The sequence below is a fragment of the Phyllobates terribilis genome, unplaced genomic scaffold (assembly GCF_046119375.1).
Source record: "Phyllobates terribilis strain yellow unplaced genomic scaffold, ASM4611937v1 Scaffold_4__5_contigs__length_816908805, whole genome shotgun sequence".
Lineage (NCBI taxonomy): Eukaryota > Metazoa > Chordata > Amphibia > Anura > Dendrobatidae > Phyllobates > Phyllobates terribilis.
In genome coordinates, this window is record NW_027362764.1 from 134,128,795 (window position 1) to 134,147,561 (window position 18,767).

The following is an 18,767-nucleotide window of genomic DNA, read 5'->3' on the forward strand; positions in this document are numbered from 1 at the left end:
TCGGAAAAAACTAGAAGGGCAACAATACTTAAAAGTATGCAGGATCAAGGGGCCTCGGTAATATGTCTTTTAGAGACACATTTAAAAAAAGAAACAACGCAGGTTACAAATAGAAGATGGATACAGAAAGGGGGAAATTTTTTTGCTCTTGATGATGGGGGACTTTAATAATGTAATAGATAATTTTTTGGATAGGAGTAGGAGACAAGCAAGTATACAGGAAGGTACCAATACAGTTTTTAGCTATTTCATAAAAGAAAAAGGGCTGATTGACACATGGAGGGTCAGAAATACAGGGAAACGATGTTATTCGTGTCACTCAACGTCATATGGTACACTATCACGGATAGATTTAGCATTGGCGGATGGAATAGTAAACTCTATGATAAAGGATGTACATTATCTCCCTAGAATAATCTCAGACCATAGCCCAATTATGGTAACCATTGGGTATGGACCCCAAAAAGGAATAGTCAGGGAAGGGTGGAAAATGCATCCCGTCTGGTTACAATATATTAATGTTCAGAGAATGGAAGAAGAATTGAAAGAATTTTTTATTTATAATGAGGGTAGTACAAACAAATTAATAGAATGGGATGCGATGAAAGCCTATCTTAGGGGTTTATTGTTTAGAGACATTTGTAGGCGCAAATCACAAACTCAAAAAGAAGAAAGAGATGGTTTAGAAGCATTGAGAAGGGCGGAGGAAAAGGCTATAAACAGTAACACTCCTGAGGTACAGCGTGATCTTAGGAATGCGCAAAATAAAATAAATGGGATTCTGATAGACAAAACGGCAAGGATCCAAGCGTTCAGGAAAGCTAGCTTTTATGCTGAGGGGGAGAAGGTTGGGCATTTGTTATCGGTTATAGCATCGGCATAAAGAAACAATTCCTTTATTCATGAAAAGATTGATGACAAAGGGAAGACTATTACTAAGCTGGAGGGTATATTGAAGATCTTTGGTGATTTCTATAAGAAACTTTATTCCTCAGAGGGGGTGGCGACACGGGTGGAGATAGATAACTTTATTGAATCGATCTCACTTCCTAAACTAAATAACGAGAATAGAGAAAGATTAGATTCCCCTATTACTATTGAGGAAATGGAGACTGCTCTGCATGGAATGGCCAATGAGAAGACCCCAGGAGTAGATGGGCTACCGTCAGAAGTATATAAACAATTTGCTGAACTCCTGCTGCCTAAATTACTGGAAGTATTTGATGAGTCCAGGGAAGGGGGGACACTGCCAGCTTCCATGAGAGAGGCGGTGATAGTGGTGATCCCAAAGGAGGGGAAGGACCCGAGATCTCCTGAGTCATATAGGCCAATTTCTCTAATGACAGCTGATGTTAAAATACTGGCCAAAGTCTTAGCTAATAGGTTAACAGGGGTAATCTCTTCATTAATACATCCGGACCAGTCTGGGTTTATGCCCAACAGATCCACTGATAAAATCTGATAATCCAGGTCGAAGAATAATCACCTCATTGGACGCCCAAAAGGGGTTTGATAGTGTACAATGGGAATATCTATGGATAGTTATGCAAAAATTTGGCCTCGGATCAAGGTTTATTGAATGGGTACAATTATTATATTCCCAACCCGTTGCTAGGATAAGAGTTAACGGAGCAGTATCGCCTACATTCCATTTGGACAGAGGAACTAGACAGGGATGTCCGCTGTCGCCGCTTCTTTTTGCCATGGCGATTGAACCTTTGGCTGCACTTATCAGGGAGACGAGGGAAGTCCGGGGATTCAAGTATGGAGTGCTGGAGGAAAAAATTGCTTTATATGCAGATGATATTTTGCTATTTTTGAGTGATTCAGATGACTCATTGAGCCACGCCATGCAGATAATTGATAGGTTTGGGAAGATATCGGGGCTGAAGATTATCTGGTCCAAATCTGTATTGTTTAAAGTAGACCAAGAAGCGGAACTGACAAATGGGGAAAGGGAAGTTGATAACTTACAGATTAAAAAAGAATTTAAATACTTAGGAATACAAATATCTCTACCGCTATCAGATTATCTCAACATTAATTTATCACCACTGCTTCAAAAATTGAAAACCAAAATAGATATATGGAATAAATTACACTTAACGGTGGTGGGGAGAATAAATTTATTTAAGATGATTTTGATGCCTAAGTTGTTAAATATCCTGCATAATGCCCCCGTCTGGATATCTAAAAAGAGATTTAAATCCCTAAATGTAATGATTAGAGCTCTGGTATGGGGAAAGAAGCAGGCAAGAATAAAATTGGAAACTCTCCAACGACCTAAGGAGGAGGGTGGATTGGCACTGCCGAACCCAGAGATTTATTATCTAGCAGCACAGAGTCAACACTTTAGGGGATGGTCATGTCTAGGATCTGGCGGATCTACAAAAAGAATCTTAGAACATTCTATGGGAGAAAGACAAATACTAGAGGGTTTGGAGGGAGGAGACATGAATAGATTGGTGGGGGGGGGGAACCTACAGTGGAACTTATATATAAAATTTGGAATATGGTAAAGAGAGTGAGAGGAATAAAGGGCTTAACTAAATTTACCCCTATATGGAATAATAATAACTTCCCAGAATTGCAAAAGATTGATGTTATGAGAGAATGGATAGATAAAGGAATTAAATATATGCATCAAATTATGGAGGGGGAAAGTGTCAAACCCTTCTTGCAGCTACAGAGTGAGTTTTTGCGACCAAACTCAGAATGGTATCATTATAGTCAGATTAATCATGCAATCAAGTCCCAAGGAACTAAAAAATGTATGATAGTGGAATCAGATCTAGTTATGGAATATATTTGTCAGGAGGGAACACCTAGGGGAGTAATTTCAAACACGTATAGGGATTTGATGCATACGTATTTACTGGAGTTTCCAATAAAATCTAAAAGTAAATGGGAAGAAGAAATTGGCCTAATAAGGGACGACATTTGGGAAAACATACTGGAATATATTCCTATACTCTCAATGAGCGAACCTGCAAGATTATCTCATATTTATGTAATCCATAGAGTTTACAGATCTCCACTAATTATGCATAAAATGGGACTAAGGGGTGATTCTAAATGCCCAAGATGTGGGGGAGGGGAGGCGGGCATATTTCACATGATGTGGGAATGCCCTAGACTATTGAGGTTTTGGTCCGGGGTCCTTGCTGCAATTGACGGGGCGTATAGTTGCGAAGTCCCAGGAGACCCTATAACATGCTTACTGGGCTACGTAGAAGAAATATTAGCTGACCCAAACATAAAAATAGCTATTGCTAGAATACTTTATTGTGCTAGGAAAGTTATAGCGAGAAATTGGATTGGGGCTGATCCTCCTTCCGAGGAAGAATTTTTTAGACAAACAGAATTCACCATACAAATGGAAAGAGGAATATATGGAACAAGAGGAAAGCAGAAAACATTTGAAAAAGTATGGGAACCTTGGATACAATACAAAGGAATCTGAGAATACAGAGTTCAAACATGAATAAGGAAGTATAAACTGATATTTCAGGAATACACCTTCGGGTTTTGTGAGCGATTTAATAGGAGAGTGCTTTAGTGGCATAGAACTTCTTTATATTTCTCTTTATCTTTCAATATAATACAACATAAGGGAAGAGATGCTGTCGGGAAAGGGTGGGGGGGGAGGGTTTATAAAGGGGTTTGTGTTCTTTATTTACATTACCTATTTTGTTCAAAAAACGTGATGCTTTTGAATTTATTGTATATTTGAAATATGTTCAATAAAAATCTATTTGATTTAAAAAAAAAAAAAGGTTCTCACCTGGAGAAGGATGCTCCTCCACAAGCCAAGCAACTGTGGAATGAAAGAAGCCGGCTGTTCATTTACAGAGAGAAGCTGTGCAGAAGATATGTCAACCCCAAGACCCATGAAATGGTGTGGCAGATTGTTGTACCCAGGATGGATATCCAGATGACGTTGGAAGCCTACCACGATCAAGGAGGTCACTTTGGCTGGAAGAAGCTGGAAACCCTGCTGAAAGACCGGTTCTACTGGGTTGGAATGCGGAGCTCCATAGAGAGGTGGTGCCGGAATTGTGGGCCCTGTAGCCTCAGAAGAAAAGACTACGGCAGCCAGAAAGCACCCTTGCAGTCCATCAAGACAACCTAGGCCCTGGAGATCGTCGCTCTGGATCACGTCAAGCTGTCACCCAGCAGGTCAGGCTATTCCTATGCACTGACCACGGTGGATCACTATTCCCGGTTCCTGGTGGTAGCCCCTGTCAAGGACCTGACAGCAGAGACGGCAGCAAGAACGTTCCAAGCATACTTCTGCAGGCCCCATGGATACCCGGACAAAGTGCTGATGGATCAAGGCCCTGCTGTTGAAGCCGAGCTGTTTAAAGAATTCTGCCACCTGTATGGGTGCAAGAAGATCCGGACTATGCCGTACCACCCTCAGTCCAATGGTTTGTGTGAGAAAATGAACAACATCGTCATAGACCTGCTGAAAACCTTACTCTTGGAAGAAAGAAATCAGTGGCCAGACAAACTACCTGACCTGGTAGATCTGTACAATCACATACCTGTGAGTTCTACAAATTGTACCCCAGCGTACCTCATGAGAGCAAGACCTGGGAAATTGCCCATGGATCTGGAACTCGGAGTGGTAGAACCGGAAGCAGATATGTCCACTGAAGACTGGGATACAAATCGACAAGAGCAGTACAGGAGAGTACAGGCCTGTGTACTGTCGGAACAGAGTAAGGGAAAGACAGGAAGAACAGTACAAAAAACATGCACCAGCAGAACCCTTGGCACCTGGAGAGATAGTACTAAAGCGGAAGAGAAGAAGTCACAAGCTCGATGACCAGTGGGAAAGAGAGCCCTACACAGTGCTGAACTCCAAATTTGACAACAGTAAAACCTGCCTGATTAGCAAAGATGGAGGTAAAACAACTGCAACAGTCTCAAGAGACCATCTGAAAGTGTGCCAAGTCTACTGAAGACAACGGAAGAAGAAGTACCTCCTATAGCACCGGAAGAACCCAAGGAAGAAGTGCTTCACACAGTTCTAGGAGATTTCCCTGCGGACTGGCCTCAACTTGATGGAGCAGTGATTATACCCGTAATACACTTCTATCAACCACAAGAAGAACCTGTGAGCGCTCTGGAAGAACATGCTCAAGAACAGGAAGAGTCCCCAGTAAGAGGAGGATCACCGGTTGAAACAGAGCCTGAAGGCCCAGTGGACAGTGTACTTGCCAGTCCCATAGAGAGATTAAGGCAGTTTTATAATCTACCAGCACGTACACCTGCTAGATTAACAGAAAGGGTACGCACAGACACTAGTAACACCCCAGTACTACAAAGGTCCACACGCAGCACACAAGGACAAATCCCTGCCAGGTTTAGTGAATAAGAATGAAGTGCCTACCATTGTTAATAGTTACCCAGTTGGGTATTGCCTATTATTTATTGTATAAACTGTCAATAATATGTGTGCATTTAGTTATCCTTCAGGGTACAAAGACTTGTAGGCTGAGGACTGTGAGCAGCCAAAAACTGTTCTTGTATATAGTTTGCACTTATCAAAGTGCCCTATAAATGACCACAGAACAAAAACCCGTTTGGCGTGGCCGAAGACGTGGTCCAGCACCTGGATCACTTATGCCCTGTAGCCACGCCCAGGGCCTACGTTGAGGGTTTTCAGGCGGGTCCCTCATGTTACCATTGTTACACTTTCTTCGGTGAAATGGACACCTGGTTACGGGACATACTGTAACTTAATTGTTGTTATAATTATTGTTATTGCTGTTATTCATTATTGTTGTTAACCTGTTTTGCAAAATGCTTCAGTCCAGGAGTACTGAATTTTACTAGGGGGGAATGTGGCACCCTGCTACACAGGTACCACAGGACCCAGGGTGCATGGATGGACTTCTCCACAAGAGGCCCTCACTACATACAAACACCTCCAGCCTTCCACCTCATACCACCAGAGGGAGCCTGTTAGGGATATATATATGGAGAGTGGAGCCAGGAAGGTCAGTCAGTCAGACAGAGTCAGAGAGAATGAGAGCATGCTGACGCTGAGAGCAGCGAAGACGCAGCACGTCTGCTGCTGAGTTCTGAGGGCCCCGAGTGTGGCCGATGGCAAAGAGGAGAGGAGAGAGGAGTTGAAAGGGGGCAGAGGAGCATCATAGGCTCACCCCGATATACAAACCGGACACCGGGTCCGTGCCTACAGGGTCCCTTTATACCCAGTAGGGATCACCGGCATTCCAGGAGGACTACAAGTCCCTGGCATACCTGAAGCTAGACCCATTACAGGACCAGGAACCACGAAGGCCCCGACGACCAGGGATAGTGGTTGCCAACAGAAGGTCCTACTACCGAGCGACAGGTGAAGAAACAGCACGATACATAAGCAAGGCCCAGTTGCAGGCTGGCCAGGAGCATACAGAGAGGCAGACACGGACCAGGAGGCCTTATACCCGCTCACTGGGGAGAAGTCCTGAAGTGCACCCATCCTACTGAGTACCCTGGACTGTACCTGACATCCGCACCAGTAAAGGTATTGAAGCGAATCCCCGGTCTCTGTCAATTACTCCTGCTGCGCCATCCCGCCTGCACTACAAGTCCCAGCATCACCACCCACCAAATTCCACACTGCCCCGGGGGCCCGCTCCACCTGTGAGGAGCAGAAACACCTCAGCTGCCATCCCATTACTCCCCGGAGGTCTGCAGCAGCGCTGGTAAACCTTACCAGGTACCACAGGTGGCGTCACAAACTATTTACTTTATTTTTTATCTCTATCCAAGTTACAATCCCCTTTTTGGTTGACCGCCCTGGGCCACGGACCGGGCCAGCCACTGTGACATATCCCCCCCAGCATCCATAGGCCCGGCTGCCGAGTACCCCATTGCCCCGGGGGCATGTCATTATGACCAGGTGCACTTTCCCACAAGTCTGCAAATAGGAACAGCCCTAAGACATTTGACCGCTCTTTTCTTTTACATATTCATCAAAGGCCTTCACTATTTACTGAATGAATCTTCTCAAATAACACAATAGCCTTGCTGTTCTCTGCAGTAGCCTCAGAAGGCAATTTATCTTCATTAACGTGTCCCTGGCTTGTCTTTTTCTTACCCGGGGGTAATCCCAGGATTTGGAATGAGTCTCCAGCTTCATTCTGCAGACAGTTTAGCATCCGCTCCTCTTCAGCAATTGCTCGAGCGCGAGCCTGGATGATGTGACGTTCCACCTTGTCACACTCCGCCATTCTGCTGTCATATTCTGTACGAATCTGCAGACAAGGAAAAGAAAATATACTAAATTGCAATGAAATAATCCATGAAACGTTACACATATTAATTAGTGATTGCAACACCTAATTTACTAATCTCTCAGAAAACGAATAGCATTAAGATTTATATTACAATAATGAGTATTCCGCAGCGATTTACAGACATCATCATCGCTGTCCCCATTGGGCTCGCAATCTAAATTCCCCATCAGTATGTCTTTGCAGAAACCCAAGAAAACATGGGGAAAACGTACAAACATGCAAAACCACAGTGCTAATCACTGAGCCACCAATGTGTATGATATACTTAACATATTGACCCTACACCTAATGGATGCTGAACAGGTGCTTCTCACAAAATTAGAATATCATCAAAAAGTTAATTTATTTCAGTTCTTCAATACAAAAAGTGAAACTCATATATTAGAGTCATTACAAACAGAGGGATCTATTTCAAGTGTTTATTTCTGTTAATGTTGATGATTATGGCTTACAGCCAATGAAAACACAACAGTCATTATCTCAGTAAATTAGAATACTTTATAACAACAGCTTGAAAAATGTTTTTAAAATCCGAAATGTTGGCCTACTGAAATGTATGTTCAATAAATGCACTCAATACTTGGTCGAGGCTCCTTTTGCATCAATTACTGTATCAATGCGGCGTGGCATGGAGGCGATCAGCCTGTGGCACTGCTGAGGTGTTATGGGAGCCCAGGTTGCTTTGATAGCAGCCTTCAGCTTGTCTGCATTGTTGGGTCTGGTGTCTCATCTTCCTCTTGACATAGATTCTCTATGGGTTTAAGGTCAGGCGAGTTTGCTGGACAATCAAGCGCAGTGATACTGTTGTTTGTAAACCAGCTATTGGTACTTTTGGCAGTGTGGACAGGGGCCAAGTCCTGCTGGAGAATGAAATTTCATCTCCACAAAGCTTGTCGGCAGAGGGAAGCTGATTGTGGAAACTTCACACTAGACTTCAAGCAGCTTGGATTGTGGCCTCTCCACTCTTCCTCCAGACTCTGGCACCTTGATTTCCAAATGAAGTGCAAAATTTACTTTCATCTGAAAACAACACCTTGGACCACTGAGCAACAGTCCAGGTCTTTTTCTCCTTGGCCCAGGTAAGAAGCTTCAGGCGTTGTCTATTGGTCACGAGTGGCTTGACACAAGGAATGCGACACTTGTAGCCCATGTCCTGGATACGTCTGTGTGTGGTGGATCTTGAAGAAATGACTCCAGCAGCAGTCCACTCCTTGTGAGTCTCCCCCAAATGTTTGAATGGTCTTTTCTTAACAATCCTTTCAAGGCTGCGGTTATCCCAGTTGCTTGTGCACATTTTTCTACCACACTTTTTCCTTCCACTCAACTTTCCATTAATATGCTTGGAAACAGCGCTTTGTGAACAGCCAGCTTCTTTCACAATGACCTTTTGTGGCTTACCCTCCGTGTGGAGTGTGTCAATGATGGTCTTCTGGACATCTGTCAAGTCAGCAATCTTCCCCATGATTGTGGAGCCTACTGAAACAGACTAAGGGACCTTTTTAAATACGTGGGAAGCCTTTGCATGTGTTTTTTGTTAATTATTCTAATATACTGAGATAATGACTTTTGTGTTTTCATTGGCTGTGTAGTATCGGCGTCTCTGCCCCCTGACAGGCAGAGACGCCGTCCCACTTACGCCGTGATCCCTGCCCGGCGTCCTCCAGTGCTACTGCCTCTGTTGCTGCTGGCACGCGCAGCTTCTCGGGCACTGTGCTTAGGGCGCGCGCGCGCTGCCTCCCTCTTAAAGGGGCCGCGCGCCGTCCTAAGGAGTCCCCGGCCAATGGCCGGAGGTCCACTCATATAAAGGGCACATCCTCCAAAATGGAGGTGCCCGTGCAAGGTTGTAGCTTTGTGTGCTATACTCTGCTTCAGCCCTCAGGTCCCGCTGCTAGCCTGACTACCAGTCCAGCCCGCCAGCCAGACTACAAGTCCAGCCCGCCAGCCTGACTACAAGTCCAGTCCGCCAGCCCGACTACAAGTCCAGTCCGCCAGCCTGACTACAAGTCCAGTCCACCAGCCTGACTACAAGTCCAGTCCGCCTGCTTGTCTACTCTCCAGCCCGACAGTCTGTCTACAGTCCAGTCCCCCAGTCTGTCTATGGGCTCTCTCCGCCTGCTTACCTGGAAGCACCTGCCCGTTACCTGCCGTGCCTGCTAGCCCGCCTACCTGGAAGCACCTGCCTGTTACCTGCCGTGCCTGCCAGCTCGCTTACCTAGAAGCACCTGCCTCTTACCTGCCGTGCCTACCAGCCAGCCTACCTGGAGGCTCCTGCCTGTTACCTGCCGTGCCTGCCAGCCCGCTTACCTAGAAGCACCTGCCTGTTACCTGCCGTGCCTACCAGCCCGCCTACCTGGAGACTCCTGCTTGTTACCTGCCAGTCCGTCTGCCCGGATCACCCGTCAGCCGGCCTGCCATGCTCATTTGCTGTACTGGTCAGTCCCTGCCTTCTGACCCGTGGGAGTCACCAGCTCTCATACAAGGTCGGTCCCCAGAGTAGCACCTGGTCCCTCTGCTCGGTCCTTCCCTGGTCACGGAGTCGATTGAGCCGCCGTACGACCTTGGTCGGTCCGAGTTGATACCTAGTTACTGTTATGTTCTGCTACCAAAGCTAAGGAAAGAGAGGAGATCTGTCCCTACTATAAGACTCAGCTGAATCCCTACGATGTAACAGGGAACCTGATCCTGCGATCAGACCTGCTAAAGTCCTAATCTAGTCTGTACGGAGACCTATAGATTTGGGGAGGGAATCCCTACAAGTACTAAGGACTGGGAGGAATATGGGACACCTCCTAACAGAAATAGCAGCAGACAGACGAACAAACAAAATAGATAGAACCTAGAGGTCCGTAGACCAAGCAAACTAACAGAGTTAGATACAGAGCACAGGCTAGCTAGAAAGTAGATATACAATGAAGTCCAGCAAAGCCAGAAGGGCGGAGCAGGATTAAATAGGCCAACAAGGTCATGTGACCAGCAAAGGAAAAAAAACCTAACAGCAAGGTTCTAACAGTACCCCCCCTTCTAAGAGGATCCTCCGGATCCCCTAGGACCAGGCTTATCAGGAAATCTCCTGTGAAACGCTCTGATAAGTCTGGACGCGGAAACATCATCTGACCTCACCCAAGAGTTATCCTCGGGTCCGAAACCTTTCCAGGCCACAAGATACTGCAAACTACCTCTATACCGTCTAGAGTCAAGGATGCGAGAAATTTCATATTCCCCGTCCTCCACCACCGGAGGAACAGAGGCAGAGGCGTCACCATCCGACACAACAGCTTTTTTTAACAGAGAGACATGAAAGACCGGATTAATTCTCCAGGAGGTAGGAACCTCCAACCTAACAGCAGATTGGTTGACAACCTGAAGCACCTTAAAGGGCCCTACAAACTTGGGACCCAATTTCTTAGAAGGAATCCTCAACCGCAGATTCCTAGAGGACAACCAAACCATGTCACCAACAGCGAACAAAACCTCCTGTCGTTTCCTATCAAAGTAGTCTTTAGATTTTCTGTTGGCCTCCTGAAGATTACCACGCACATCCGTCCAAACTCTTTCCAAATCACCGGAAAAATTCTCCTCCTCAGGCACGGCAGATCCCAACTTGGAGAACGACCCAAACGACGGATGTCTCCCAGAACAACAAAAAAAAGGCGAACAACCAGCAGAAGAAGATGTATGATTGTTCAGAGCAAATTCGGCAAGTGGCAGAAACTCAGACCACCCCTCTTGATTGTCTGCCACAAAACAACGCAAGAACTGCTCAACATCCTGGTTTTTCCTTTCTGTCTGGCCATTAGATTCAGGATGATATCCGGACGAAAACGACAAATGAATTCCCAACCTGTCACAAAAGGCACGCCAAAAACGAGCCACGAACTGAGGACCCCTATCAGAAACAATGTCAGTAGGAACGCCATGAAGTCTGACAATTTCCTTGACAAAGGCCTTAGCGAGAGTTTTAGCGCAGGGCAGTTTGACGAAGGGAACCAAGTGACACATCTTGCTAAAACGGTCCACGACCACCCAGATGACAGTAAAACCCTCAGAGGGGGGAAGGTCAGTTATAAAGTCCATAGCCAAATGTGTCCAAGGAGCACTGGGGACCTCCAAAGGACAAAGCAACCCCGCAGCAGGAGTATGTGAGGACTTAGATCTAGCACATATAGTACATTGGCGCACCCACTTAATGACTTCCTTCTGCCATCCAGGCCACCAAAAACTGCGACCCACCAGTCTCTTGGTCTCAGAGATTCCGGGATGACCTGCCAACCGAGATTCGTGACACTCAACAAACAAATCTCTCCTAAAGGTCCCAGGCACAAACAACCTCCCATGAGGAGTGTTAGATGGGGCATTCTCCTGAGCTTTAAGAATCTCATCTTCCAAAACGGAGTCTAAAGCAGCTATCACAACACCTTCTTGTAAAATGTTTTCCTCTTTCTCAGCACCGACTATGGGAGAAAAACTGCGAGACAAGGCATCCGCCTTAACATTCTTAGTACCAGGGATGTAAGTAACGGAGAAATTAAACCGCGAGAAAAACAGTGCCCACCTAGCCTGACGGGCATTCAGGCGCTTGGCAGCGTCAAGATATATCAGATTTTTATGATCCGTAAGAACCTGAACGGGAAATTCCGCACCTTCCAAGAAGTGGCGCCAGTGTTCAAATGCGAGTTTAATAGCCAATAATTCCCGATTACCAATATCGTAATTCAATTCAGTCTCCGAAAATTTTTTTGAAAAAAATGCACAGGGATGTAATCCATCCCCGTTATCCTGAGACAATACTGCGCCAACCCCCACAGAGGAAGCATCAACCTCAACCAAAAACGGCCTAGTAACATCAGGCTGCATAAGGATGGGAGCAGAGGTGAACCTCTCCTTGAGATACACAAAAGCTTCAATGGCCTCAGAAGACCACTGAACCGCATCAGCACCTTTCCTGGTGAGATCAGTCAGAGGTTTGACAATACTAGAAAAATTTTTTATGAATTTTCTATAGTAATTGGCGAAACCCAAAAACCTCTGTATTGATTTCAAACCAATAGGCCTAGGCCATTCCTGCACAGCCTGAACCTTAACCGGATCCATCTCAAAACCTTTGCTGGAGATAATGTAGCCCAAAAAACTAATTCTCTGTACAGCGAACTCACATTTCTCCAGCTTAGCAAAAAGCGAATTGTCCATTAATAACTGTAATACCTCACGCACGCTCCGCCAATGAGACTCCAGATCTGGCGAATAAATCAAAATGTCATCCAAATACACAACCACATTTTTACCGATCAAAGGTCTAAGGATGTCATTAATCAGATTCTGAAAAAATGCAGGAGCATTAGTAAGACCAAAAGGCATAACCAGATTCTCAAAATGACCCACAGGAGTGTTAAAAGCAGTCTTCCATTCATCACCCTCCTTCATGCGCAACAGATTGTATGCCCCCTTAAGGTCAATTTTAGAGAACCACTTGGCCCCCAATAACTGGTTAAACAGATCAGGAATCAATGGCAGTGGGTAAGGATTGCGTACCGTAATTTTGTTAATCTCACGAAAATCCAGACAAGGACGTAAACCGCCGTCCTTTTTTTTTACAAAAAAAAATCCAACCGCCACAGGAGACTTAGAGGGCCTAATGTGACCGGCGGCCAAACTTGTCTGTATGTATTCCTCCAAAGCCTTCCTCTCAGGAATAGTAAGGTTAAATAAACGACTTTTAGGAAGAGTCGCTCCAGGGACAAATTCAATAGAACAATCATAGTCTCTATGGGGAGGCAAAACCTGCGATTCTTTCTCAGAAAAAACTCTCCAAAAATCCTGAATAGGAACAGGCAATTCTCCCCTATCCAAAGCTGCAATACGCCCGTTACAACACTTGTCATAACATTTATGGCTCCAGGATTTAATTTCACTGGTAGACCAATCCAGTACAGGATTGTGAAATTTTAACCAGGGCAAACCCAATATTACTGGAGAAGGCAAGTTATTCAACACTACCAAATCCAATTTCTCATGGTGAACACCATTAATAGTGAGAGGAAATTCACTGACCTTGAGAGTAATATTCTTCAAAGGGGAGCCATCCACAGAAACCACAGCAATGGGGGATGATAAAGGTTCAGGTTTTAAATTGAGTTTTTCCACGAATCCCCCATCAATAACATTCAGTGTAGACCCGCAATCAACAAACACCCGAAATTCCATTAATTTTTCCTGAGCAATCGTGGAAGCAGCTAAAAATATACCCTTGGAATTTAAACAGGCAATACGGGCGTGACTGACCATTTTTTTTTCTTTCTTCATACGAAGCTCACAGCCTTTAATCAAATGACCAGATTTTCCACAATAGAAGCACAAGCCTTCTGAAAAACGACGGTGTTTTTCTTGAGAGCGAGGTGCCACCGATCCAATCTCCATCGGTTCACCACTGTTAGTACACACATTATCATAACCAGAAACTGACATAGCAGAGGATTTGCTCTCATTAACCCTAGCACGCAGTCTTCTGTCCACCCGTATAGCTAATTGCATAGCCTGTTGCAAATCCTCAGGTGTAGGATAAGCAATTAGCAGGTCTTTAACCTTTTCACTGAGCCCAGCAAGAAATAGACTTTTCAGAGCAGAATCGTTCCACCCTGTTTGAGTGGACCAACGACGAAAATGTGTACAATATTTTTCCATATTACCTGATCCTTGTTTTAAACGTCTCAACTCAGTCTCAGCTGATGCCACACGGTCAGGATCATCATATAATAGTCCTAAAGCAGAAAAAAAACTATCCACTGATCTGAAGCATGTATCACTAGGTTGCAAAGAAAAGGCCCACTCCTGAGGCTCTTTGCGCAAAAGTGACATTATGAACCCTACGCGCTGGGATTCATCCCCAGAGGACTTGGGTCTCAAACGAAAATACAATAAGCAAGCATTTTTAAATGAAAAAAATTCTCGATGTTCACCAAAAAATAAATCCGGCAAACATACCTTAGGCTCCAAGAAATATGCTCCAGGACAGTTACTCACGTGCTGACGGAGCTCGGCCACTTCCAGAGAGAGTCCCTGCAGGTGTTTAGCCAAATCCTGAACCGACACCATGATGGAACAAAAAAAAATCTTTCCTTAGAGAATTTACAGGCTGGACTTACTGTTATGTTCTGCTACCAGAGCTAAGGAAAGAGAGGAGATCTGTCCCTACTATAAGACTCAGCTGAATCCCTACGATGTAACAGGGAACCTGATCCTGCGATCAGACCTGCTAAAGTCCTAATCTAGTCTGTACGGAGACCTATAGATTTGGGGAGGGAATCCCTACAAGTACTAAGGACTGGGAGGAATATGGGACACCTCCTAACAGAAATAGCAGCAGACAGACGAACAAACAAAATAGATAGAACCTAGAGGTCCGTAGACCAAGCAAACTAACAGAGTTAGATACAGAGCACAGGCTAGCTAGAAAGTAGATATACAATGAAGTCCAGCAAAGCCAGAAGGGCGGAGCAGGATTAAATAGGCCAACAAGGTCATGTGACCAGCAAAGGAAAAAAAACCTAACAGCAAGGTTCTAACAGTTACGCCCCTCTGGTCCCTCCTTGCACCGCAGCACAGAGGTTCCACCACCCGGATCCGTAACAGTTTGCACGGACCATGGAACCCGGTGGCCCCCAGACCCCTTCGCTTGCTGACCTGTACCAGGAGGTTTCTCGTCAGAGATCCCAACAGGAAACCATCCTGACCTACCCGCGGTCTGTCAACTCTCGCCTTGACACGCTGTCAGTTCCACCTGTGTCCGCCCCAAGTCGAGCGACACCCACTCCGGCAGCGCCGCTACCTACCAATACCAAGGCATCCAGCCTAGGACCCCGGCTTTCTGCGCCTCCTCGTTTTGGAAGTGACCCCGTCCTATGTCGGGGCTTTCTGAAAAAGTGCACGCTGCACTTTGAACTTCTGCCACATCAGTTTCCCTCCGACCGGGCCAAGGTGGCGTTCATCATGTCTCACCTCACCGAGGAAGCATTGGCATGGCTTAACCCTCTATGGGAGAGAGGGGATTCCCTGGTGTCCAATCTTCCGGCTTTCCTCACTGCCTTCCGGAAGGTCTTCGATGAACCTGGACAAAGGATCTCTACTGCCTCCTCATTGATCCGTCTCCGCCAAGGAAGTCTCACTGTGGCCCAGTATGCCATACGGTTTAGTACCCTCGCTTCTGAGCTTGCCTGGGACAATGAGGCCCTGGTGTCCACCTTCTGGGAGGGCCTTTCCGGTCAGTTTAAGGACGAGTCAGCCGGCCGGGACGTTCCTACCACCCTGGATGACCTGGTGTCACTAGCAACTCGGATTGACATCCGTTTCCTAGAACGTGCAAAGGAGACTACCCGGGAGAGAAGATTTCCTCGTCTTGCTCCTGTTTTCCAGAAACCGGCTTCCCAATCTGCAACTCCCCGGGCACGCTCACCCGAACCTATGCAGATTGACCAGACCAAGATGGTCAAGTCTCACCAAGAAACTCGCCAAGAAGAGGGGAGCTGCTTCTACTGTGGTAGTAAGGAGCACCTGATCAGTTCCTGCCCGGTGAAGCGGGGAACCTCCAATGTCTAGGACCGCTCGGAGAGGTCGTCCTGGGCAAGAGTAAATCCTCTCCGTTCTTGACTTTGTCGGTCTCTATCTCCTGTGGAGGGAACCGCTTCTTTGAGACCGCCCATCTGGACTCCGGAGCCGCTGGGAATCTCATTTCCCAGTCCCTTGTACAGAAATATCAGATTCCTACCAAATCTCTGGCTGAACCATTGGCAGTTGCTTCCGTGGATGGAAGACTCCTTCCGGTGACCATCTTGCTCGTCACAGAGCCCGTAACCCTGCAGGTGGGAATGCTGCACTCAGAGAGGATCTCCTTCCATGTGCTTTCTGGACTCTCTCACCCTCTTTTGCTAGGCCTACCCTGGCTTCAGAAACACAAACCTGTTCTGAACTGGCAATCCGGTGAGGTGCTTCGTTGGGGGCAGGACTGCCATAAGACCTGCCTGGTTCCGGTTCGCCTGGCTCAACCTCCATCTACTCCGACTAATTTACCAGGTCTACCGGCACCTTACTGGTTTACTGGTCCTATGCTGATGTCTTCTACAAGAAGGAGGCAGAGACACTGCCACCTCATAGGTCATAGGACTGCCCTATCGACCTGACACCCGGTGCCACTCCACCCCGTGGGCGTATTTACCCGTTGTCGTTGGCCGAAACCCGGGCCATGTCGGAGTACATCGAAGAAAATCTGGCTAGGGGATTCATCCGGAAATCTTCCTCCCCGGCTGGAGCCGGAGTTTTCTTCGTAAAAAAGAAAGACGGTTCACTACGCCCATGTATCGATTATAGAGGTCTCAACCAAATCTCTATCAAAAACAAATACCCCCTGCCGCTCATCTCTGAGCTGTTAGACCGCCTTAAAGGCGCGAAGATCTTCACCAAGCTCGATCTTCATGGGGCGTATAACTTGGTCCGGATCCACCAAGGAGACGAGTGGAAGACAGCATTCAATACCCAGGACGGTCACTATGAAAACCGTGTGATGCCCTTCGGCCTCTGTAATGCTCCCGCCGTCTTCCAAGAATTAGTTAACGACATCTTCCGTGACCTCTTATATTCTTGCGTGGTGGTGTACCTGGATGACATCTTGGTCTTCTCTCCGGATTTTCCCACACACCGGAGGGATGTTCGTCAGGTCTTGCTTAGGCTCAGGCAGAATCACTTTTATGCTAAATTCGAGAAGTGCCTATTCGAGCAGACCTCCCTTCCGTTCCTGGGCTATATTATCTCTAAGACTGGTCTACGGATGGACCCCGAGAAGGTCTCTGCCGTCTTAAAGTGGCCCCGTCCGGAGGGGTTGAAGGCGATTCAGCGATTCCTGGGCTTCGCCAACTATTACCGTCTCTTCATTCCTCATTTCTCTTCCCGGACGGCTCCCATCTCTGCGCTCACCCGAAAGGGAGCAAATCCTAAGGAATGGCCGTCCGAAGCGGAGGAGGCCTTCCTTTCCTTAAAACAAGCCTTCTCTTCCGCTCCTGTGCTGCACCATCCAGAAAGCAACAAACAGTTCTTTCTGGAGGTTGATGCTTCCTCTTCCGGAGCCGGAGATGTGCTCACCCAGAAATCTCCATCCGGGAGAATGGTAACCTGCGGCTTCTTCTCCAAGATCTTCTCCTCGCCTGAGCGCAACTATTCCATAGGAGACCGAGAGCTGCTAGCCATCAAATTGGCGCTGGAGGAGTGGCGTTACCTACTCGAGGGGACTCTGCACCTGGTGGTCATCTATACTGACCACAAAAACCTGGCTTATCTACCGAATGCCCAAAGACTCAATCCGCGTCAGGCCCGGTGGTCTTTGTTCTTCGCCCGCTTCAACTTTACCCTACATTACCGCCCAGCGGACAAGAACGTTATAGCCGACGCCTTGTCCCGATCCTTCCTGTCGTCCGATCAAGAGGAGGAGCCTATGCATATCATCGACCCCTCCAAAGTGATGAATGTGGCCCCCTTGGACCTTTCTCGTCTCCCACCCGGTAAGACGTTTGTATCGGCTCCGGATCATAAGAAGGTTCTTCACTGGGGTCATTCATCCAAACTAGCCGGCCATGCTGGCCAGAAGAAGACCTTCCTGCTCATTACACGGCATTACTGGTGGCCTACCCTGCGCCAGGATGTGGTTGACTTCGTCACGGCCTGTTTGTCCTGTGCTCGCAATAAAGTTCCCAGACACCTTCCAGCCGGCCGTCTCCTGCCTCTTCCCGTACCTGCTGCCCCGTGGCAACACATTGCTATGGACTTTGTTACTGATCTCCCTGTTTCTGCCGGTTGTACGGTCATTTGGGTGGTCGCTGACCGCTTTTCTAAAATGGCCCACTTCATCCCTGTGCCTGGTCTCCCGTCTGCATCTATGCTGGCTAAGGATTTCATCCATCACATCTTTCGTCACCACGGCCTACCCCTCCATATAGTGTCTGATCGAGGGGTCCAGTTCACTTCGCGCTTCTGGAGAGCTACATGTAAACTGCTGGATATCACCCTGGATTTCTCCTCTGCTTACAATCCGCAGTCCAATGGCCAAGTGGAAAGTATCAATCAGATCCTTACCAGCTACATCCGACACTTCGTCAACGCTCACCATACCGATTGGGTGGAGCTCCTACCATGGGCTGAGTTCTCCTACAACAACCATGAGAGCGAATCTTCTTCCAAGTCCCCGTTCTTTGTGGTCTACGGTGAACATCCCCGGATTCCGATTCCCGTTTCCGCTGCTGTAGACAAACCTGCTGCGGAGTCTCTGGTCAGCGAATTTTCTACCATTTGGGAGGACACTAGGTCCGCACTTCTTCAATCCTCCGAGCGGATGAAGAAACATGCTGATAAGAGACGTCTGGATCCGCCTCAATTCCATCCGGGAGACAAGGTTTGGCTCTCCTCCAAACATGTTCG

At 46.9% G+C, this 18,767-nt stretch overlaps 1 protein-coding gene across 3 annotated transcripts in view; it reads right to left on the reverse strand.

Moving 5' to 3' along the window:
* The window catches only part of DLEC1 (DLEC1 cilia and flagella associated protein), a 217,021-nt gene that overhangs the window by 104,518 nt on the left and 93,736 nt on the right, over window positions 1-18,767 (reverse strand). For all 3 annotated transcript variants that reach the window (XM_073677767.1, XM_073677768.1, XM_073677769.1), the window contains exon 4: window positions 7,115-7,271. In XM_073677767.1, coding sequence (XP_073533868.1) covers window positions 7,115-7,271 — 157 coding nt within the window. The remainder of the gene's footprint in view (window positions 1-7,114; window positions 7,272-18,767) is intronic.